The sequence below is a fragment of the Gobio gobio genome (assembly GCF_949357685.1).
Source record: "Gobio gobio genome assembly, chromosome: 15".
In the NCBI taxonomy this organism is placed as follows: domain Eukaryota; kingdom Metazoa; phylum Chordata; class Actinopteri; order Cypriniformes; family Gobionidae; genus Gobio; species Gobio gobio.
This window is the reverse complement of record NC_137108.1, coordinates 11013862-11039005: the sequence shown is the minus strand read 5'-3', so window position 1 is coordinate 11039005 and position 25144 is coordinate 11013862. Positions and strand designations below refer to the sequence as shown.

Below are 25144 nucleotides of genomic sequence, written 5' to 3'. Positions count from 1 at the left end.
GAACTGTTTTATTAAACGATTTAGAAAGAAAGTCTGTGTGAACTTGAATAATACACATCAGAAATCACTGATCAGACATTAATGAACACTGTTACTCACTGTTTGTGGCGGTGCTGTCGAATCCATATCGTAAAAGTCTGTTTGTAAAGCCTGTGCTGACATTGCAACTGAATTGAATGTAAAAAATAAACTGCATCCATTTTCTCCAAATTCTCTGGGCGTAACCTTGGACAACATATAGGGAAGATTCCAGATTGGCCCATCTGAGTTTTCATTTTCTCAAAGGCAGAGCAGGATACCCAGGGTTTGGTTTACACCTATCTCCATTTCTAGCCACTGGGGGACCATAGAACGCAATTGCTTCTGTAGGGAAAATCTAATGCACTTATAACATTTGTAAACATGACCATTAGTTTATTATATCATAAAGATTCCTCAAGGAGCCAAGAGTGATTTAAATTCACATAATAATTTAACGCACATATTCCACAAAGCTGAGTAAGCAGCACAAAATCACAATTACACCCAGCATGGACAAAACAGCTGTGTTTGTGCTACTAATGGCTCCCCATGAAGTTCACTTAAAAACCTTTTGAGAAACAAGTGGGTTGTATATACTCACACAATCATCATTACATAAAGCAATAACTGTATACTTGACATCTGGGGCCCATTTCAATAAGGAGGTTCAACCAACTCTGAGTTATGAATTGAACCGAGAGATGGGGAATTCTGAGTTTTTGGTTTCAGAACAGCTGAATTGAGTTAGTTCAACTAACACAGAGTAGTCTCACTCTGAGTTAAGCACTACGACTATGAAGAGCCATAATCAATGGAGGTCCGAAATTACGATTCACCATGGCAACAGCACCCGACAAAAAGATGTCCACATACTTCTGAGTCAAAACGCAAGTTTAATTCTAAAAAGGATTAGTTCACCCAATTTACTCAAAGCACTTTGAAACTGCATTAATTTGGACCTTCAGCATTTTGGTTGCAATTGAAAACCATTATATGATGAAAAATCCTGGATTGTTTTCTTCAAAAAACGAAATTTCTTTTCGACTGAAGAAAGAAAGACATGAACATCTTGGATGAGATAGGGGTGAGTAAAATATCAGGAAATTTTCATTTTTGGGTGAACTAATCCTTTAAATCACTATTCAGTGTTTCCCACAGATTAGAAACCAATTTGTGGTGGCGGGCGGGGGCATGGGATTGGGACAAATATGTCATGATTGTAATCGATCATGATTCAGTATCAATTCGTATGTATATTTCCTACTACAGTTTGTGTTTTTTGTGTTTGTGTTTTTTGCACTACTTTAAACTTTTCATGGGTTAAATTATATTTGCTTACATTCATTAATATTCACTCATGTTTGCTTATATAAGTATAATTAAAAATATTAGGATGTAAGTTATTAACATTTTAAAATTTCACATTTAAAGAAATCTAGTGTTTGATCATATCTACATATGTATTCAATTGCAAAACCTAAATATAAGTAAGAAGTTATGATCTGCAATACTTTGAGCAACCAGACTAGACTACATGTATATTTATTAAAGAGCCATACAAGCAACTAGTGGGTAAATCATGGCTTTACAAATGAAAATTATTATTTTTCCAGCCACAAAATGACTCTAATTTGCCACTTTGCATTGGAATTCTCTATTTTAACCTTAATTACTACACTAATTGTAATATAAATAATAAAAAAATATTTTAGTGGACCATTAATGGACCATAATTATACACTGTACACTGTAAAAAATGTTATGTGCTATTTGCTTAAATAAATTATGGTAACAATATTACACATAATATTTTTGAGAAGTTTTGGCTTGGTTTCTTTAATTGAATCTACCTGAATAAATCATGTAAAATCTCCTAAATTATTTATTTTACGAAACAATAAATTAAATATTTTTAGTGACATGTGCTTATTAATTTTAAGTTGACTTTAAAAAAAGGGTATAAAATAGAGGGAATGGAAATTACCTGTTTCTATTTGACTTACGTTATACAATTAATGGACTGTATGCTGCTAGCACAGCACAAGCAGAAACAAACTTGTTACTGCACTGGCATTAGCAAAGTTATTGCTCATTGACCAAAGCAACATGCTTTATAATATTAGTATACATGCAGTTATCCACAACCTAACCATAAGATCTACTCTTCTGCACAATGGTAACGGTCAAAACTTCAACAGAAAGAAAATCTTTCAAATGTCAAACATAACAGAACATTGAACGTTAACAGAGGTTTCCCTTCACTCAAAAACACATAAAATAACACTTAATTTCAATATTAACTCTCCCTTTCCAGCCATATGCAAAGTATGCTGGGAACTAACAATGGTGTCTCTAAATAAATCTGCACAAATGAGCTAATTCTCTTAAAATAAATAGGTAGCCTTTTTCCCCTTAATTTTATCAGCTTGATCGGTTCCTCAATTCAAGCCTCAAAATTGTTTACATTTCCAAAAAAAATTTAAAAATCCTTGGTTTTATTAGTGAAATTTTCATAATATTTTCTATACAACGCTGAACCACAATTTTATTAAGACAATATACACAATTTATTTTGTGAAAATTAAAAGACCCATGATTCATTTTTTACAGTGTACCATTAAACTAAAATATAGAACATTTATTTAATTGAAAAACAGTTAAGGTGTATGGTCACATTTGACCACCAATCAGTCCCTCCAGAAAAAAACGCGATTATGCGATCGCATGATTTAATGCATAATCAGCCAAAGTCCGCATATTTATGCGGCGGGAGCACTTTCGCCGCGTAAATTGCCTATTTCCGCATGCAAAATATGCGGGCTAGCATGATTTCATGCTTCTAGTTTTAATAATTTAAACATGCCTTTGAAGTTTGGGCAAAAACTTCTGGCAGTGTTGTGTTTTCGTGTATATTTATTTATTTATTTTTTTTTCACTGCGCTGGATGTCATATGATGATTGTGAAACACACGGAACACTTCATGGTGAAATTTGTTAATCAGGTCAGCTGAATTAAAGCCACAGTGCATTGTTCTGATCAAAATTGACATGATTAACATGAAAAATGTTACGCCAATGTGTCGGACTCGGTAGACAGCCAGTTAGGAAACAACTTCTACATGATATAACAATTTTTTAATACTGTATCGTAAATTGTGAATGATTAAGCTATATATCATATGCTGAAGTACATTTCTGGAGTGTTAACAATTAAAAAAAACAACAACAAGAACCGTACAGAACCGAAAACCGTGACCCTAAAACCGTGATACGAACCGAACCGTGGGTTTTGTGAACCGTGCCACCCCTAATAGTGATAGTAAAGATTATATTGTTATTAAAGATTTCTATTTCAGTTATTTTTAACTTTTTATTCTTCAATAATCCTAAAAAAAAATATCACCGGTTCCAAAAAAATATTTAGCATGACAGCTGTTTCCAACATTGATAAATGATATTAAATCACCATATTAGAATTATTTCTGAAGGATCATGTGACACTGAAATAAACACATGCGTAACAACCGCTGCAATAGAAATATATTTTACATATTTACTAAATTAAAAGTAATTGGAAAATATATCAATATGCCAAAAATACTTTGGAATTTGGAATCCAAAATCAAGATCCCATGGAAAGTTTCAGAAAACGTTCCACCCCTTTGCAACCCTAATTTCAATGGGCAGCAGCTTTTCCCACATAGTCTAATGCTCTTTTCACATAATTAAATGCTCTCTAATCCAACCTGTTACATTTCTTAATTAGGATAATGAAATTAACATTTGACTTCTACTCAGCCAACAGCAAGAAGGCAGAGGCTCGCAAAACACCAGCAACACTGACAGATGAAGAGGAGATCATGGCCATAATACCAAGTATTGGAAGAATTTTGAAATCCACCAGGAAAAAGAAGAATCAAAAGATAAATTGTGAATAATTGGAGTTTATTTAACAGCTGTGGTGGTGGTTGCGGCATATATCTCTGACTACCAATCCATCTGGCATCCCAATAACTCAGTAATCTATTTCATTTTTGGAGGTGTGATGAGATATGCGTGCCCTCAATGCATCCAACCACATAGGAAATCCTAAAGGAAATTGTAATTATTAGGTTACTTCCAGAGGTTGCCTCAGGTTGCCTTCCAGAGGTTCCCTACCTCCAGAGGTGCATCAATTTTTAGTCAAGATCTTGTATTGACTAAGAGTCCAGCACTCTGTAAAGTCTCCTCCAGCACAAAGACTTTCAATGAATTTAAAGCCTGGACACATCCAATTCATGTGTGAAATTAATTATTCATCATGCTCCCTCCCAACCACTCTTTCACAATTTGAGCCTGATGAATCTTGACAATGTCATTCTGGAATATGGCAATGATGTGTCTTCCTACATAGTTGTTAAATAAATTAAAAACAATTAAGTAGGGTTAGAAGAACTGTTGCCAAACATATAGCACTCTAGAAACATAATAATCACTGCAATAATGATCCAATCACAGACTCTTAAGCATTTGCCTATTTAGATCCAAACAGCGACTTTTTTGGCCCAGGCAGTATATATTGCTTTTCAAACATAAACTGTGTTTTCAAGTGTATGATTCTGTGGTTATAAACTGATATGACGCATTACTAGACAAGCCAGGGCTAATCTCTGAATGACTGACAGGGTCTCGGCAGGAGACTGTCCAGCACAAAAAAAAAGACTCAGAAAACTTGAAATACTCAAGATAACACGGATGGATAATTCAAAATGCTTCTCAACAATTATATTTCCCTACTAACATTCTCACAGGAAAGGGTGCTAACTAGAGCCCGACCGATATATCGGCGGGCCGATATTATCCACCGATATTAGGCATTTTCTAAACTATCGGTATCGGCATTTATGATGGCCGATAAATGAATATTTTAAAAAATAATAAAAATGGACGAAACACCGCTCAACCACATTATGAGTGTTGGCGTTTCATAGTTTGTCCACCAGAGGGCACTCTACAACGTGCCATACAGCAACACCAGCTGAGTCATGCTGCCGCCAGGAACATTCACAACAACGGAGCTGTGCGTGTAAGTTGGCAACGAGACATACATTGCTTGAATAACATTGAAAAGAACATCCCAATCAGTTCTCTTAACTCAAATAAGCATGACAAAATTGGTGACTGCCAAGTCCAGTTTTGCTGTTACATGTAAGCCAAGAGTGAAACAGAATTAGCTTACGTTAGGTTGTTACAGTATAACTTAGTTGACTGACTGTCAGTTTAACTCGGACAAAGTGACTGAATAAGATGTATTTCTTAATAGCGTGACAGTTTGACAGCATGAGACGCATCATCTCTCCCCTGCCCGTTTTTTTTAAAAAGTATACAATTTTTTGCAGTCCATTTCTAAATTATGACTTATCATAGACGCTAACCACAAAGCTAGCTAATTCCATGGCTATCAGTGGGAGACCGCTAACATTAATGCGCCTTGGAAACCACAAACTTATTCTGCCTAAATAAAGTAATGATTACTGTATTTATAACTAGTATATTTGTAGTACCAGTCCCTGCATTGTGAATCGTAAGTTAGGCTCGTGAAGAGTGAACGAAAGCGCGTTGCTGACTTCGTTCAGACGCCGCATTAACATGATGGATTTATTGCATCATCAGTAGTAGATTTTTAGAAGGCAGGCAGCAAATGATGATTGAAAATGGTTTGTTTGATGGATAGAATTAAAAGAGTGCATGTAAAGGGATAAGCAAGTTGACATTGTAATTATAAGGTAGCTCATATTTATACTGTATATAGTTTATATTTTGCTGTTGTTGTTATTTATCAGAAATTAACTGAATATTTTTTTCCAGTCTTGCTCAAAGTTATATTTATGAAGCTTACCACGTCTATTAATACTGGTAACTTTGATTTTTTTTTTCTGTTTTTGTTATTGTGTTTTCGTCCAAACAAATTTGTTTCATATCTTAAGTTTGTATTTTTATAAATTTTATTTATCAGAACTTTAATATATTTTTATGTTCATCTGTTCTGTTGTGACAATAAAACAAACAAGTTTATTTTTAAACTGCATTATCATATTATTTTAGAGAGGCTGAGGGATCATGAATAACTACAAATAACTTTTTTTTTTTTAATATATATACATATCGGCTGATATATCGGAATATCGGTATCGGCCTTAAAAATCCTTTATCGGTCAGGCTCTAGTGCTAACAGGAATAGAAGTGAAGAAAAGGGATGAGAGAGTACATTTTTAAAGTGCCCCTTGCGAAAACGGACCAACTGAGGAGAAAGCAGAGATTTCATGTGCATTTCAGTGGAATAATTCTTGGGATATTCTTCACTGTACAAGAAAGAAAAGCCAAGAGTCTGCACATGATAAGACTAAAAGTGCTCGGGCCACAGAAGATCTTGTGATATCAGTTACGTCACAAAATATGAAGCGTTACAAAACTTTACTGACAGAAAAAAACAAAGCAAGCGGGAAAACAGACAAGATGATCCATCGCAATGAAGACTGATAATTCCACGCTGGTGTCTGACAAATAATACACTTGTTTTCAATGGCCCATTACCTGAGGCTTCAAGATCTCGCTTTTAATTAGAGAGCTGAAGAATTAAAGGATTTCAGAGGCATAGACCCGAGAACCAAAGCCTTTAACATTGAGATGCTAAAGGATCCTAAAGAGGTCAATTCCGTTCATGTTAATTGCTTGGCAGTCCCTGAAAAGACTGCTTGTCACACACCTTTACATGTGCTGATGAACTCACACATTGCCATGAGAATCATCAGATGTTTTTAGGGTTATAGTTCATGCAATAAAAATAACTCTTTTTTTCTTTATTAAATGACGAACATAAACTAGTGTTATTTCTGAAATCTACCTTCATTCTTGTCAGTGGAATGAACAAATTGTTTTCCCAGTTCTGTGTGTGTGTGTGTGTGTGTGTGTATATATATATATATATATGAATTCAGGAACTTGGGGTATGTCTTTAAATCTTTTCACAGACTGTGATGACGCGTTTTAACGGTCATCAATATCGTAAATCGTAAAAAACAGTTTTTTTTTATGCATGTACATTTATAACACTAATACTTTGTATTATATTACTTTTGCATCAAATTACCGCTGCTGTGAGGGTGTTTCTAATACAGTGTCTATGGGAGTGATGGTAAAAATTAGCATCTTTCTCTCTTTATAGTTGTTATCAACCTCTCTATTTTTTCCCTCTTTTTGAAAGTTGTGAAATCACAATTTTGGAGTTTTTCCTTTTGCTATTTGAGCAAATGGGGACACAACAAATATATGTAATGTATACTCTCATTCACCGCTATAAAAGTTAACCCAACTATGATGACTTCCGCTGTGAGAAATGTTGATATGTGTGAGGAAACGAAAATCCTTTTAAAAATGCATAATTGATAGCCCACTAATCAATAAACAAATGAGTCACCAATAATGTGACTCTCATTGAAGCTCTTCGGATCATCTCAGATCATGCTAGAGAATATGATCATCAGCTTTAGTTCATGTGACTCCAGTGCTGCTGACCAAAATACTGAGACAGCCTCTCATTCATGCTCCACTTTTCACTCGAATTGTAATGCTGAATATGATATCTAAAAAGTATGCAATCAATTAGAAAAATGCAACAGTTTAACTAGTGGTCCTTGCTTAAAAAACTGTATCTTGGAAGTTTATTGATAGAGACGTCCATGAACACACATGGGCTCATCTTCACCCTGCAAAGCTGATTATCTGTCAAGCAGCTGCCATTTCTCTTCAGAAATCACCCTACCACACACACACACACACAGGACAGACAGATAGTTAAAATGATAGACAAAAAACAATAGACACAGAGACACATATATAGAGACAGACAATACGTTAGACAAAACAATACACAGACAGACAGAAGAATAGACATATTTAGACAGATACTTTTCCAAGTTAACTGTATGGATGTGGCACAAATGTACGTTTTAAACTTCAGCTGATGGCGCAGATCAGCGAATAAGACAAAAGCCCGTTGTAGCTTCACATGTGCTAAAAGAGCGTTTCTGCTGCAGCAGCTGAACATGCATGATTCCTGAATGCTGATAGGCTCCTCGAGACAGAGTGCAACATGTAGCACAGGAAGGAAACTCTCATCTGAGCAGGCCAGAGAGGAACATCTCGTGGCCTACATCCCCATTCACATCCCCACACACAAACGCAACACATACCTGGAGCTTCTGGGCAGATGTGAATCTTAAGTCATGCACGAACGGGTTTCTGAATGGAGGAGGCAGCTCGCGCTTCTGCTCTCCATCCGCATGTGTGCTCTTGATCAGCCTCATCCTCGACCAAATCCCAATCAATTACAGTCACCAAACCGCCCGTGATATCCGTGTCTGTGTCCTTTAGGCCTGCGGATTCCACTTGAGCGCGTTATTATCTAGCAGTCCTGGAGCTCGAGGAGGGTTGAAGGATTAGGCGGATCATGTATTTGACGATCGCTCCTCTTTCCGTGTGCGCAACAGCAGCAGTCAGTCCCGCTGGATGTCATGGAGGGACAGAATCCTGCCGGTGGTGCGCATGCGCGGGCCCGCTCCTCCTTCGTTCACGCCATAAGATGCTTGCTCCACTGTGATGTGACTACGCGTGCGCAGATCCTCCATCCGCTTCAATGGCCGGCAAAGGTTGATGGCTAACAGTTTCCAAATATGAGGGACCCCATCCTAAAATTTAAAAGGCATCTATCTTTTATAAACACCCAATTTATACACCAAAAAAAAGAAAATATTATAAATCTGCTATTAGTTTCTATGAAGTTACATTATATTTGCTATGCTCACTGTAGTAATGTACTGTTCAATTTATTTATTGATTTATTTAAATAAAAATTGCATTTATTTATTATTTTTTTATTTATTTAAATCTAATTTAATATATGTAATAGACTGATAACTAATTAGTATTAATTACACATTTGTATTCATTAATCTGTAAATTATTTAAACAGTTTAAATCTATTCTTTCTGAGAATTAGTATCTGACATATATAATATTTGTATGTCAGCAAGTAGATTACTTGCTAATTGTAGTCTGAATACAAACTACGATGGAAATTATGGAAATTTTACTAATTTTAGGTCATTTATTCTGACTTCTTTTTGATTACGTTTGACCTTACTCATTTATCATTTAGATTTGAATGTGATTATTCTGTACCATATATATATATATATATATATATATATATATATATATATATATATATATATATATATATATATATATATATATATATATATATATATATATATATATATATATATATATATATATTATATATATACACTCACCTAAAGGATTATTAGGAACACCATACTAATACTGTGTTTGACCCCCTTTCGCCTTCAGAACTGCCTTAATTCTACGTGGAATTGATTCAACAGTGCAGAAAGCATTCTTTAGAAATGTTGGCCCATATTGATAGGATAGCATCTTGTAGTTGATGGAGATTTGTGGGATGCACATCCAGGGCACGAAGCTCCAGATCCACCACATCCCAAAGATGCTCTATTGGGTTGAGATCTGGTGACTGTGGGGGCCATTTTAGTACAGTGAACTCATTGTCATGTTCAAGAAACCAATTTGAAATGATTCGAGCTTTGTGACGGTGCATTATCCTGCTGGAAGTAGCCATCAGAGGATGGGTACATGGTGGTCATAAAGGGATGGACATGGTCAGAAACAATGCTCAGGTAGGCAGTGGCATTTAAACCATGCCCAATTGGCACTAAGGGGCCTAAAGTGTGTCAAGAAAACATCCCCCACACCATTACACCACCACCACCAGCCTGCACAGTGGTAACAAGGCATGATGGATCCATGTTCTCATTCTGTTTACGCCAAATTCTGACTCTACCATCTGAATGTCTCAACAGCAGAAATCGAGACTCATCAGACCAGGCAACATTTTTCCATCTTCATCTGTCCAATTTTGGTGAGCTTGTGCAAATTGTAGCCTCTTTTATTTATATATATATATATATATATATATATATATATATATATATATATATATATATATATATATATATATATATATATATATATATATATATATATATATATATATAAAATTAAACAGAGAGAGAGAAAATATTTTCCATTCTTTGATATAAACAACATGAAATGCATTAAGCATTAGCTTTATGTCAGGGTTTCCCAAACTGGAGTTAATGAAAGAACAGGGGGGTTGTGAGTTGATTAAAAGCTAAGGATTATAAATCATAAAAATGTAAACTTGTAATAAATACTTTTTTTTAAGAAAGGAAAACGTAAGAGTAAAAATAAGAATTAGGGAAAATCAATAAATTGTGAATAATTTACTACCATTGTGTGAATAATATAATCGTGTAATCCATTTAAAAGTAACTGTAATCTGATTATGAGCATTTTTAAACGTAATATAATCTAATACAAATTCTACATGTTTGGAATCTGATTATATAATCCAGATTGTAATCAGTTACTACCCAGCACAGTGTAAATATATACATACACACATACATATACATAGCAATGTCAGTGAGAAGAAAACAACAAAATCAATGTAAATGTAACTTTTTTTTGTGCGTCATTTCAATCAAGGTGTAAATTAGACTATGTTAAAAGTGCACCTTTTTAAATCATTAAAACATCACAGAACACTATCAAACACAATCACAAATCATTTGATATGTGGTGGAAATAATAACACAAAAAAACAACTACAGCTCCAGGCAGCAATTACAGGGTCATTACACAAATGGCAAAAAGTGCACTTAATAAATCATTACAATGATGATTTTAAAAAAGTGCAAAGTGTTCGCAGAATTACCTATATAGTGTAATTAAAAATGCTTTTAACTTTTGTCCAATATAGGTTGCACTGTCAACAAACTGGCATGGTATTGTCAGGCAGGTTTTTAACAAACCCTAGGTGACGCTATAATAAGTCAATCTGCGTTTTGGTCCAAAACTGAAGCATTTCTTGAGTCAAGCTCTACAAAATGTATATATATACTTCCATCGATATTTTCATTTAGTCTACTGACAGATGAATGCTGTAATGTTCACTTTATGCAATTTCAATACTCGTCACTCATATGTATATTTGAATGTGCCCACAGCTTCTGACAACCACAAAAAATTGTGTGTGGGTTTTTGTTCTCTTGACGAATAAAGCTCATTCTTTCATTTTCATAAAGCCTGGATTTAAAAAAATGGTTAAAGAGTTAAAATTGTAATCAATATAGAGACACTTTTATGGACTTCAAGAACAGAGCAACATTCGCTGCCATTATAAAGCCTGGAAGAGCCAGGACATTTTTTAATATAACTCTGATTCTGTTTGTCTGAAAGAAGAATGTAATTTACACCTAGGATGGCTTGAGGGTGAGTAAATCATGGGCTAATTTGAATTAACCCTTAAAAGACTCACTATAAAATCCCCACTATATGGACAGACTGATAGTACATTACAAAGCTGCATTCTGCAGACTTGACCCCTTAGCTGTGTTTCCAGTGAAATTGAGAAATGAAAATATGCCCAATGGAAACATGTCAATTTTGCACAAAACTCCCATTCATCACAAAAACAAAAAAAAGTTATGCTTGCATGAGGTGGTTTTTCAAGCAATCTGAAGAAGGAATATTTCGCATGTACAGATCACCTGGTGTACGTAATAGTCATCATTCTTTAAAGATGGCACGGTATGTTTGGACAGAAGACGAGACAGAGTTATTTATTAAGCTCATAAAAGACAAAAAAATTACGGGAATTGCAGAATGTGTATTATGTGAATAGGATTTCTATCATGTGTTTTTTTTTACCACACTGAACAATTTTGCCTAAAAAATTTAATCAAAAGTTAGTATAGCCTATTTGTTAACCGCGGGGACAGGAATACACTTGAGATGTTGAAAAAAAGAACAAAAAAGCAACATTCTTATTATCATTTCCATGTAAACTGTAATTGTCATTAGAGGATTTATTCTCGGCTTGTTTTCTATGTTTCCTCTTGTGTTTTGTGGGTGTGGCTTTTAACACTCGCCGGCGTTGCTCAGCAACGATTATTTCCCGCTGCCTGATTGACGCGACACCTGCATACTATTTCCTCTCCTTTATAAGCAGCCCTTTCCAGTCTTGATTTTCCCATGCTCCAAGCCATCATCCTTCTGGTCACCCTGCCTTCATCTCTGCTGTCATATATACCCCACTGCAGTTATTGCCTGCCAAACTTCATCATCATCATCATCATCATCATCATCATCATCATCATCATCATCATCATCATCTTCATCTTCATCTTCATCATCAAGACCTTTGGATTATCTTTTCTGTTCTGTCTGTATTGATTCCTGGTTTCATTATTATACTTCATTATTTCCATTGCCTGCATCTGGGTCCACTATCTGCCATAACATAACGGTCCAACATTCAACATGGACCCAGCAGGAATCACCAAAATCCAGCAGTTCCTTGCTCGTCAGGATTCCCATCTGGCTGAACAAGAGGAGGTCACCAGATCGACTGGGCGAGCGATCAAAGTCTTGGCAGTGCAATTTTCCAAACTCACCTCCCTTGTCCAGCAAAAATCATCTTGAGATGAGTTCCCTTCACCCACACTGCTACTGCCATACCCACTTGATTCTACTCCACTCAACGTGTCACTATCCGAACCTCGGATCAACCCTCCAGCATCCTATTCGGATTAGCCAAATCACTGCAGAGGCTTTTTTGTCTCAGTGCTCTCTGGCCTTTTTCCTGCAACCATCTGCACCCCGTCCCACCTAACAATCTGGTGGCCTATGTCATTTCACTGAAATGTAATTTCATCACATAACATCCATCCATCATCTTCCGCTTATCCGGGGCCGGGTCGCGGGGGCAACAGTCTAAGCAGAGACGCCCAGACTTCGCTCTCCCTAGCCACTTCCTCCAGCTCTTCTGAGGCGTTTCCAGGCCAGCCGGGAGACATAGTCCCTACAGCGTGTCCTAGGTCTTCCCCGGGGCCTCCTCCCGGTGGGACGTGCCTGGAACACCTCCCTGGGAAGACGTCCAGGAGGCATCCGAAATAGATGCCCGAGCCACCTCAGCTGGCTCCTCTCGATGTACTCCGAGTTCCTCCCGAGTGACTTAGCTCCTCACCCTATCTCTAAGGGAGTGCCCAGCCACCCTACGGAGAAAGCTCATTTCGGCCGCCTGTATCCGGGATCTTGTCCTTTCGGTCATGACCCAAAGCTCATGACCATAGGTGAGAGTAGGAACGTAGATTTACCTGTAAATCGAGAGCTTTGCCTTGCAGCTCAGGCCCTTCTTTACCACGACAGACCGGTACATCGACCGCATTACTGCAGAAGCTGCACCGATCCGTCTGTCAATCTCCCGTTCCATCCTTCCCTCACTTGTGAACAAGACCCCAAGATACCTGAACTCCTCCACTTGAGGCATGAACTCTCCACCCACCTGAAGCGGGCAAACATCCATGTTATGCCTCATTCCAGTCCTTCGCTGATGAGCTTCAGAAGGTTTTTGACCGCTCATCGCAGGGCAGAGGCAGCCCGGGCTCTAGTTGGACTCAACCAAAGAATTCTGTAGTGGATTGTTCCTTTGAGTTCCGGATGCTGGCTACCAGTTGCAACTGGAACGAGGAGGCGCAGTGGGACTTAATCTTGCATGGGTTGGTTGATCGCATCAAATATGAGATCTATGCTCTGGACTTACCCAAGACTTTTGATGGACTGGTGGATCTCACTCTCCGGCGCATGTCTTCAGCGTCACTCACATCCCAGATCCACTGCTGCTCATGAGCATTTGATGGTTGTTCAGTCAGCACCCAGGGAAGTCCTGAGTCAGGTTGCGGTCAGCCAGTTGTCTGAGAGAGAACCCATACAGGTGGGCAGAGTTTGGTTGTCGTGGGAGGAGAAGGACCATTGACGAACGCAAGGTCTGTGTCTCTACTGTGGAGCTCCAGGTCATCAGGCACGTTCTTGTCTGGTAAAAGAGAGGGTCCAAGCCATCCAACGGAAATCCTCATCGTCCACCCTCCTCCGAGTACGACTGCAGTGGGGTTCGAATAATCTCCTCTGTCAAGCCTTAGTTGACTCTGGAGCCAAAACTAACTTCATTGACACATCCCTGGTCCAAGCACTCAAGATTCCCACATCCCCCTTGACGTTAAGATTCTGGTTGACATGCAACACTCAACCCACTGAAATAACTCACTGCACCACCACCTTAAGTCTCATCATCTCCGGTAATCACTCTGAACTGCACTCACCCCAGTCGTCCTAGGACATTCTTGGCTATACACACACAATCCTCATATTTCATTCTTTATCAACAACATAAAGTGCATTAAATATTACATTACATCAGGGTTTCCCAGACTGGGGTTTGTGATGGAACTGCAGGGGGATTGTGAGTTTAAAGCTATTAATTGTAAATGTAAATTGTAAAAATGTAAAATACGATAAATAATTTGATATTATCTTTATATAAATATATTATCTTAGTTAACACTACTGTGAGGGTGTTTCTAATACAGCTGCCATGGGAGTAACAGTAAAATGTACATCTTTCTTCTGACTGACATTATCAATGTCTGTTGTGAAATGTTGTGAAAACACTAAGTGGAGTTTTTCTTTTTCTATTTGAGCAAATGGGAACACTTTTTTTTTTTTACTCTCTCATTCACCGCTATGGAAGTTCACCCAACTACTTCTGAGAAACCCGGTAATGTGAAAGGGTCAATTCCACAAACCAGGAAGACTTTCTGAACATATAGGCTGTTTTAGAAAGGAGAATTTAAAAGATACAAAAGTATAATATAGGGAGAAGCAATGAATTATGGATATTTTTGCCACTGTGAGAATAACATGTGATGCAATCAATACAAAAATAACTGTAGCTGATTACGAGTAGGCAAACAGAAATTGATGAACTCACTTCCTACTTTTTCACATTTTTTGATCGAGGTAGACTCGCTGCTTAAATCTTTTAGGTTAACTAGCAATAAAAAATGTGATCGATTCCTGAAACAATATGAACAATTCTTTTGTAATGAATCTGATGTTCAAGTTTAACCAGCTTTCTCATGTATTGACAACCCCCCCACCCTTTTTTGTATTTTTATTTTTATTTTATTTATTTATTTTATTTCATTTACTTATATTGTCCCTTGTCTTTTATATGTCCTTTTCATATGTATGTAAAGGTTTTTTTTTATTTTATTTTATTTGTTATGCTTCCTTTAGATATTTGACTCTACATACAAATGTCTTTTATGTCTTAACTCTAATGTTCTCCTGAAGGTATTTTTTATTTTTGTACGGTTCTTGAATAAAAAAATTAAAATAAAAAAAAATTATTACGAGTAGGCTATTTTTTAAAATGTAATATAATCTAATTACAAGTACATATTTTTGGAATCTGACTATGTAATCTAGATTCGGTAATTAGTTAATGTAATCAGATGTAAATCAGTTGTAATCAGTTAATACTACTGTATTCTAAAAGAGTAAGCCTAGGCCTAAGAAAGTAGCCTATGCTTTCTCCGCTGTAGCTACATTCGCGAATCTACATAGTAACTGCTGGCAAATCAGAGGTCTGAAATTTGAGTCTGCAGAAAAGGTGTTTATTGTGTTTGAACTTATTTTGAGGATGGCATACTTGGCATTGCTCGAGGATCATGCTGCACGTGCTCTCAGCCAACAGCGTCATCTTTGCTGTGGAAAGGAAAGGGTGTGTTCGGAATGCCCTTATATGGACATGGTTTGGCCGTGTTTTTTGCAAATCACTTCAAAAGAACGAAAGTAAGTGCTACATATTATTGTTAGTGCAATTAAAGAGTCTGGGTTAAGACATCATGCAATGAAAATAGTAGCATATATTAATTTGGTCTCAAACTAAAGAAATACATTTTAAAATGTTGCATACCATCTGCAAAATCATTAGGCTATTTCCAAGATTCTCTGATTTCTTTTTTTTTTTTTTTGTAAAAGTGAGAAAGAGTTGTTGACTCAATTAAAATTATCCAAATTGGAATTGGCAGAATTTATTCTTAATTGAATCAATTAAATACTATTTTACATTAAAGGATATTAATGTGTAGTATGAAAACAATGTAAACAAAGGTCTTGAATACATTGTTAATTTATTTATATTGCTGGCAAAATTGTATATGCATAAACAAAACTGCGTAAATTCATCTCCAAGGTGTTTATAGTGGAATTTGATTGTTTTATGTCTTCTCTGAAATTGTTTCTCATTTGTTCTAAAGAGCGACCTCTAGTGATAACATTGAGAAAAAACTCCCATAAAGGTTTTTTCCAGTAGCTCTTGTCATGATGACATCAACATCTGTCTGTCTGCTCTGTAACTTGACTGGAATGAACAGACCTCTTGCACATGTCATGTGTTTGAATTGAAAGAAGGGAGCCTTTGAGACAGGAAGCCTGACATTGATTGATCTCTCTGAGATAGATGATATTGCATCTCTAGGTAGAAACTGTAAATAAATAATATTTTACCAACTGTCAATTTTATATCATATTTTGTATTTTCAAGCTTGATTTTGCGGCCTGAGGCCTATTGCACAAAACTAGGATAAGGGATTAAGCCGGGATATCTTGGTGATCCTGGCTCAATTTATCCGTGATCCGGTTGCACTAAAGCTGGATAGGGTGGCAGTTGGAAGTTATGGTATAAATTACCATGGAGATTTATTCTGTGGAGCTAGCCTGCTCCAGACCAGGCTAAATTCCAGGATCTATTTAATCTCATCCCTTATGTCAGTCAGCAGTCACCACAAACGGAAACCAATAGTTATTCCACTGCCCACAACACATTGTTATCACATATAACTAGACCCACTGTCATTATTTAAACGTTTGTGATCATAATTTCAATAATTTTGGATAAATTATGATTTTTAGATGATGTTGCTATCATTAGATAATTTACTGTTTCCCATAGACTATAAGGCTATATATAAAAATTATAGAATATTAGGGCCACAGAGGAAAAAAAAGAAAAGTCACAGACTTCGAAAAATTAAGTCATAATATTGTAACCCGTTGTTTTAGAGGAAGACGGTTGTTAAAATGACAGCTGTGGGGCATTTCGTGGAATTGTTCTTCAGTATGGTTTCACAAACAAGGACATACTTAATCTTTTGGCACATCAGCGTCACATTGTCATAAGTATCAGGACTGTAAAAAGAATATGCATCTTTTCCGCAGAAAGAACCAGCCTCATAAATGTATGACTTTTTCCTTCTTCCTCAGTGTGGCCCTAATACTCGGTCGTATAAAATACACATTCCATATAAATATAAAAACACAAAGTGTAACATTAGGTTCCTTTATTGAATAAGGATAAAACAAAGCAGGTAAACCATCAGCTCCTTTCGAAACTGAAGTCACACAGTGACTCAACAATATAACAAAAGGATAAATACACATTCAAAGATAGAGATTATATATACAGTATATATATATATATATATATATATATATATAAATATATATATATAAATATATATATATAAATATATATATATAAATATATATATATAAATATATATATATATATATATATATATATATATATATATATATATATATATATATATATATATATATATATATATATATATATATATATATATATATATATAAATATATAAAACACACCCCGCTTGTCTGCACACTGCGGTAAATGCAGGACAAATCCATACACATCAACTGAACAGACAAATGAATGGAAGCAGTAGCCTCCCTGCAAGCTTGTATTACACACAGTATACAGCACAAACATCATAAGAGGCCAAAAAAAAAAAAAAAAAATTCGGTGGACAGCATAAGAAGCAGAGTACAACGGCTAAGATTAAACTGTACTACTGAGCGTAGTAATTTGTAAGCCTTTGATAATAATTTATCAAAGCCTTATACAGTGTGATGGGGTTACTTTACACAATTTCACTCATATCTGTTGTCCATTTCAATTAAAAGTTAAACTGTTTCATAATCAGTGTACAACTGCATTTTTGGAGATGTGAATTAACTATTTGGATTGTAATTGTGATGTTTCAGCAGAGCGGTGAGTGTGTAATTGTGCACTACTTACGCATTCAGGAGGTCTGCAATACTTTTTCTCTTTGCTTTATCACTGTGGCGGTGTTGCCTTTCTTCGTAATTATGTCTTTTACCTCCTCGTATGCCTCCATGAGGATTTATGCCTCCAACGGGGAAAAGTACGCCGCTCTAGTTGCCATGGTGAATCAGTGAATCTGTGATCGGTGGCGGGTCTATTTGAGTGAGCCGTGAGCGCGCACCTATCCAAGATTGGTTTAACCTGGCTTGATGAATCCGTGTCTGCTCATCCTGGCTTGGTCTTTGTGCAACCAATTAAGCCTGGATGCACTTGTTTTGGCTTCATTGAGCTCAGCTCAGTCATTTATCCTGGATGTCTTAATTCTACTTTTGTGCAACGGGCCTCTGGAAGCGCAAAAGACCGCTTTGGTCAGTGATGTTGTTTGCACAGTCTTTGGCGCTCTCTTGTGGCTGTTCATTGGCATTGACAATATTACAGTTCAATAATATCAGCCACAAGAGAGCGCCAAAGTATCTTATGGTGGAGGAGTGAATTGTTTCACTGTAGATTGTCTAATTACGGTATATCTTCATTTTTGAGAAAGTCATTCTGTCTGAAGAAATTTACAAATTTGTCCCTACATAGCCTACAATTTAAATAATCAATCATTTGCTTGTATGCCCTGTGTTTGTAATATAAACTAAAAATAAATGTTTCCATGTGTTTAACAGTTGTAAATATAAAAAAAAATGTAAAGACCCACATTTTCTCCTAATTTCTCTACAAAATAATTTTAAAAATATGGAGGATTTATGGAATTTATGGAAGCATTTAATAAAATATTTACAAGATATTTTTGAATCTTTTTAAAGCACCTAATTCATTACAGTTGTAAGATTTATGGTTGTCTTATCAAACTGCCCATTAGTGCCATGGTGTTATAGATTTTAATCTCATTTGAAAGGACCCCGTCATCATTTACTGACCTTCATGTTGTTCAAGAAGAAGAAGAAGAAGAAACATTCTGACAGCACCATAAACATAAATGTTTTTCCTCAATTATTCATTTTTTTAGCCTATTTATTTATTTTTGCTGAAAGTCTTATGCTGCAGTTCAAACAATGTTAAGGTACCACAACTTCACCACATCACAAGACTTGTGATAAATATGGGTCTCACAAAGCTATTATATGACTTCAGAGGACTTGAAATACAGTGCAAAGGTCATAAGAACTACTTTTAGGATACTTTTATTGTGCTTTTCTGTCCTTTTGGAGCACTTTTGTTGTGCAGAAAACAGAGTTAGTTAACTAAAACTAAAACCATAACAAAACAGTTGACAAAAGACAACATTTCTCACCTTTTTTAGTTTACCGTACTAAAAATAAAAGAAAAAGAAAAAAGAATAAAAAATGTTTATGAAAATCTCAAACAGTAGAACATGGCACTAGCAACCCTAAGGTTCAATTTCCAAGGGTGAGCAAGAACTTATCAAATTTGCATCTTGAATGCAATCTAGGTTGCTTTAGATAAAAGCATCAGCCAAATGCATAAATGCAAATGCTCATAAAAAATAAAAAATAAAAAACAACTCACCACAAAATTACTAACTTTAACGAAATTAAACACAGTGGAAATTATAAAATAAAAAAACTATTTCGAAACATTAACAAAAACTATAATGACACTTAACACTGGTGGAAAAATCCAGTCAGCACAGTTCTGCATTATATTTCCATTCATTTTTATTTTACAGAAAAGAGAAAACCATACGGGTCTGAAACAATATGAGTAAATCAGGGCAGAATTTTAATTTGGTGAACTTTATGTGTTACAATCCCAAATCAGAAAAAGTTGGGACAGTATGGAAAACGCAAAAAAAAAAAAAAAAAAAAAAGAAGTGATTTCTAAATTTACTTTGACTTGTATTTCATTGCAGACAATATGAACACAAAATATTTCATGTTTTGTCTGGTCAACTTCATGTCATTTGTAAATATGCATCCTTTCCTGTCATTCAGACCTGCAACACATTTAAAAAAAAGTTGGGACAGGAGCAATTTAGGGCTAGTAATGAGGTAAAATGGTTAAATAATGATGTGATTTGAAACAGGTGATGTCAACAGGTGATTGTAATTATGATTTGGTACAAAAGCAGCATCCAAGAAAGGTCTAATCCTTTAGGAGCAAAGATGGGCCGAGGATTGCCAGTTTGCCAACAAATACGGGAGAAAATTATTGAAATGTTTAAAAACAATGTTCCTCAAAGAAAGATAGGAAGAGATTTGGATATTTCACATTCAACAGTGCATAACATAATTAAAAGATTCAAGGAATCTGGAGGAATTTCAGTGCGTAAAGGACAAGGGCGCAAGCCTAAGCTGAACAACCGTGATCTCCAATCCCTCAGGCGGCACTGCATCAAGAATCGTCATTCATCTATAAGCGATATCACCACATGGGCTCAGGACTACTTTGGCAAACCTTTGTCAAGTACCACAATACATAGTTACATCCACAAATGCCAGTTAAAACTGTACTGTGCCAAAAGTAAGCCCTATGTTAACAGTGTCCTGAAGCGCCGTCGACTTCTCTGGGCTCGGAGGCATCTGGGATGGACCATCACACAGTGGAAACGTGTACTGTGGTCAGATGAATCAGTATTTCAGGTATTTTTTGGGAGGAATGGACGCCGTGTGCTCCGGACCAAAGAAGAAAAGGATCATCCAGACTGTTACCAGCAACAAGTCCAAAAGCCAGGGTCTGTCATGGTATGGGGTTGTGTCAGTGCCCTTGGCAAAGGTAACTTGCACTTCTGTGAAGGCACCATTAATGCTGAAAAGTACATAGAGATTTTGGAGCATAATATGCTGCCTTCAAGAAGACATCTTTTCCAGGGACGTCCATGCATATTTCAACAAGACAATGCAAAACCACATTCTGCACACATTACAAAGTCCTGGCTGCGGAGGAAGAGGGTACGGGTACTTGACTGGCCTGCCTGCAGTTTTGAAGCGCAAAATGCGACAACGAAGACCCCGGACTGTTGCCCACCTTAAGACTTGTTTGCAGGAAGAATGGGACAAAATTACACCTGAAACACTTCATCACTTGGTGTCTTCAGTCTCTAAATGTCTTTTAAGTGTTGTGAAAAGGAATGGCAACATTACAAAGTGGTAAATGCTTTACTGTCCCAACTTTTTTTTAAATGTGTTGCAGGTCTGAATGACAGGAAAGGATGCATATTTACAAATGACATGAAGTTGACCAGACAAAACATGAAATATTTTGTGTTCATATTGTCTGCAATGAAATACAAGTCAAAGTAAATTTAGAAATCACTTTTTTTTTTCTTTTTTTTTTTGCGTTTTCCATACTGTCCCAACTTTTTCTGATTTGGGGTTGTATTTATCTGTATCAGGATCTTCTGAACAAATTATCTTCATTGACATTATTGCGTTTTGCACTTTACAGGCAATGCTTTTTATTTTTGCTACTAGTTTAAACTCTCTTCACCCTGATAGCAATCAATAATAGAAGTGTTCTAAATATTAATATACATATTGTTACTTTTTGAGTTTGTTTCCATGGCTTCTGTTATCCCTCCTCCTCCCCAGTGCTACCTGTAGAGATCTGCTACGGGGGTTCTACCATTCTTGCCGCAGCATTTCCTTTGTTTGTTATTTTGACTTAGCTGAACAAATTATTTTATTTGCTCAGCAGCAGCAGCAGCAGCAGCAGCAGCAGCAGCAGCAGCGTAGCAGATCTTGTCTGCCAAAATCAAGCCTATGTATATTTCATGCCCCTTGCCAATAATTACTGGTTGAAATGTATCCACTCCGAGAGTTGTCATGACTGAAATAATATAATAATATTACTCACAAATGTATAGGTATTGATTATCTCTTCATCACGGCACCTGTTAGTGGGTGGGATATATTAGGCAGCAAGTTAACATTTTGTGCTCAAAATCGATGTTTTAGAAGCAGGTTTAATGGGCAAGCATAAGGATTTGAGCGAGTTTGATTAGACCCATGGCTTGACGACTGGGTCAGAGCATCTCCAAAACTGCAGCTCTTGTGGGGTGTTCCTGGTCTGCAGTGGTCAGTATCAAAAGTGGTCCAAGGAAGGAACAGTGGTAAACCGGCGACAGGGTCATGGGCAGCCAAGGCTCATTGATGCACATAGGGAGCGAAGGCTGGCCTGTTTGGCTCAAATTGCTCAAGAAATGAATGCTGGTTCTAATAGAAAGGTGTCAGAATACACAGTGCATCACAGTTTGTTGTGTATGGGGCTGCATAGCCGCAGACCGGTCAGGGTGCCCATGCTGACCCCTGAAAGCTGACCCCCGAAAGCAGCAAAAGTGCATCACAGCATCAGAACTGGACCACGGAGCAGTGGATGAAGGTGGCCTGATCTGATGAATCACGTTTTCTTTTTACATCACGTGGATGGCCGGGTGCATGTGTCGCTTACCTGGGGAACACATGGCACCATGATGCACAATGGGAAGAAGTCAAGCCTGCGGAGGCAGTGTGATGCTTTGGGCAATGTTCTGCTTGGAAACCTTGGGTCCTGCCATCCATATGGATATTACTTTGACACGTACTACCTACCTAAGCATTGTTGCAGACCATGTACACCCTTTCATGGAAACGGTATTCCCCAGTGGCTGTGACCTCTTTCAGCAGGATAATGTGCCCTGCCACAAAGCAATAATGGTTCAGGAATGGTTTGAGGAGCACAACGAGTTGGAGGTGTTGACTTGGCCTCCAAAATCCCCAAATCTCAATCCAATCGAGTATCTGTGGGATGTGCTGAACAATCAAGTCCAATCCATGGGGACCCCACCTCACAACTTACAGGACTTAAAGGATCTGCTGCTAACATCTTCGTGCCAGATACCACAGCACACCTTCAGGGGTCTAGAGGAGTCCATGCCTCAACGGTATATATATATATATATTGGGTACAGAACACAGCAAATATTCTCAAGAAAGACATTTCTCAACAAATTTTGCAAAGTTTTCCTTGTGTAGAATTTATTGTTTACTGTGGTTCATCATGGTCATGGCACAAATGTAACTGCCCTTTTTACATGTTGTGATGATTATGATAAGAGAGGAACTGTGGCCATGAAACAACTACTTGAGGGCATATTATTACAATCTTATTGTGCATATACGCAGACATACCCTTGCCGTTGTGAATTTTGTGCCGCAGTGGTGCAGTGACTGCCGTGATTGGCATCTCTCTGAGCCATGGAAATATTACTGCAGACCATTTTTCTTTACTCTTGTAAATGAGAAGCGGATCGGACAGCCTTGCTAAAACCGTGTTCTCAGTTGCTGAAGTGGAAAACACGGCGCTATATTGAGTTATAATACCATATACAACAGACTGTACTCGCTCATACGCGCACAAGTCATTGGGTTGGAGCGCCGCGGCATGTTCTCGGCCCATGTTTGTAATTGCGTGTGTCAACAGCAGTCACCTGCCATACCGTGTCCCTCAACTTTGCCTTGAATTTCCGTGGAGACAGTGCTGTCGCTCCTGCCCTCAGGTCGTGACATTTGCATTTGGTAAGCATCCAAGAGGCTGCGTTCACGCTGCAAGAGGACGACTGTGAAAAAAAGCCCCCCTCCGTCCCTCTCCTGACGCCGCAGGAATTAAAACGGAAGAAATGCAATTTAAAGACATGAAGTAAACAATCACCTAACACTTGTTTCAAGCACGGACACAATTTCCCGGGCCTTGTCCAATTCCATCGTAGCCCGGGGCGCCGTGTGTTTTTTTTTACATGTGGTTCTACACCACTGATTAGAATGGTAATGCGGGAGCAGAATCAATCCCTATGACATTTCACACAATCAAACATTGTGTTTTATATACTGCAGCACTTCTGTTTCCCTCTCAAAAACCAACCCAAAGTCTCTCTTTGCAAATCAGATGCATTGCAACACAATTACAAGAGACGGGAGACAATTACTACTTGTGCAACACAGCAAGTGGTGTCTCAAAGATGTTGTATTTGCCATGCTTGTCCCATAAATTAAAGTCTAAATTTAGCTGTGATTTATTATCTATAGTTTACTGAACACAAATAATAAAAACATTAGTTTCATAAAGAAAGACAATATGAACTTTTAAGCCTAACTGTGGAACTGCATTACAGAAAAAGGACAAGCTATATAAACGTCAATTTGTCAGTAAGGTGCAAAAACCTTTTGCCAATGAATGTTTAAACGGATTGTGCAGTTTGGAGTAAATTCTCATAACTACCTTTGCAAATATGTAGATTGTACCAATGTTTGTAATTTCTACAGTAAAACATGTTAATTGGTATTGGTAGCATTTTTAAATGGTTTATCATCACATAAAATGTCATTTTACTGTACAAAACTGCCATTTTACCAGTAAAAACTATGAATTACCATATCATTTACATTATTAAAACCCAAACAGTAAAAGGACCTTAGCAGAAGTCTCTGTGTTACACACCACATATGATTTTGTATTTTTTATAAATAATTTCGTTCTTCTTCTATTTTTATTATCGGAAATGTACATTTACGTGAAATGTTACATTTTGTTATTTATAGTTAGGGTACATTTACACGACAACAATGTATTAAAAACGAAAAAGTTTTTCCTTTGCGTTTTTCATGTACAGATGATAACGTTGTCAAAATGATCCCCGTTCACACGGATCCACGTAAACAATTAAAAATGCTGTTTTATTCATGCCAGACCAGCAGATGGCGATGTCACTTTGTAAAGATACACCACGTGCCATAGACTGAACACGCATTACGTCAACGTTTTCACAAATTCAAAATACAAATACATTTTCGTAGTTTACACAGAGAGAATAACGGTATAGTTTTCAAAAACGTGCAAAAAATTTTGTTTTCAGGACCCCGAAACGCTGTTGTCGTGTAAATGAACGGCCAACACGCATAAAAAAGTTTTATGTTTATAGTTGAA

At 36.9% G+C, this 25144-nt stretch overlaps 1 protein-coding gene across 2 annotated transcripts in view; it reads right to left on the bottom strand.

Moving 5' to 3' along the window:
- Window positions 1–25144, bottom strand: part of LOC307138416 (lysophosphatidylcholine acyltransferase 1) — an 89989-nt gene that overhangs the window by 55698 nt on the left and 9147 nt on the right. Inside the window, exon 1 of one of the 2 annotated variants that reach the window (XM_079836705.1) lies at window positions 8253–8638. The exons of the other annotated variant lie outside the window; for it this stretch is intronic. Within the exon in view, the coding sequence (XP_079692831.1) occupies window positions 8253–8366 (114 nt within the window). The 5' untranslated portion in view covers window positions 8367–8638. Of the gene's footprint in view, window positions 1–8252; window positions 8639–25144 lie in introns of those variants that run through there. 2 annotated transcript variants of the gene reach the window in all.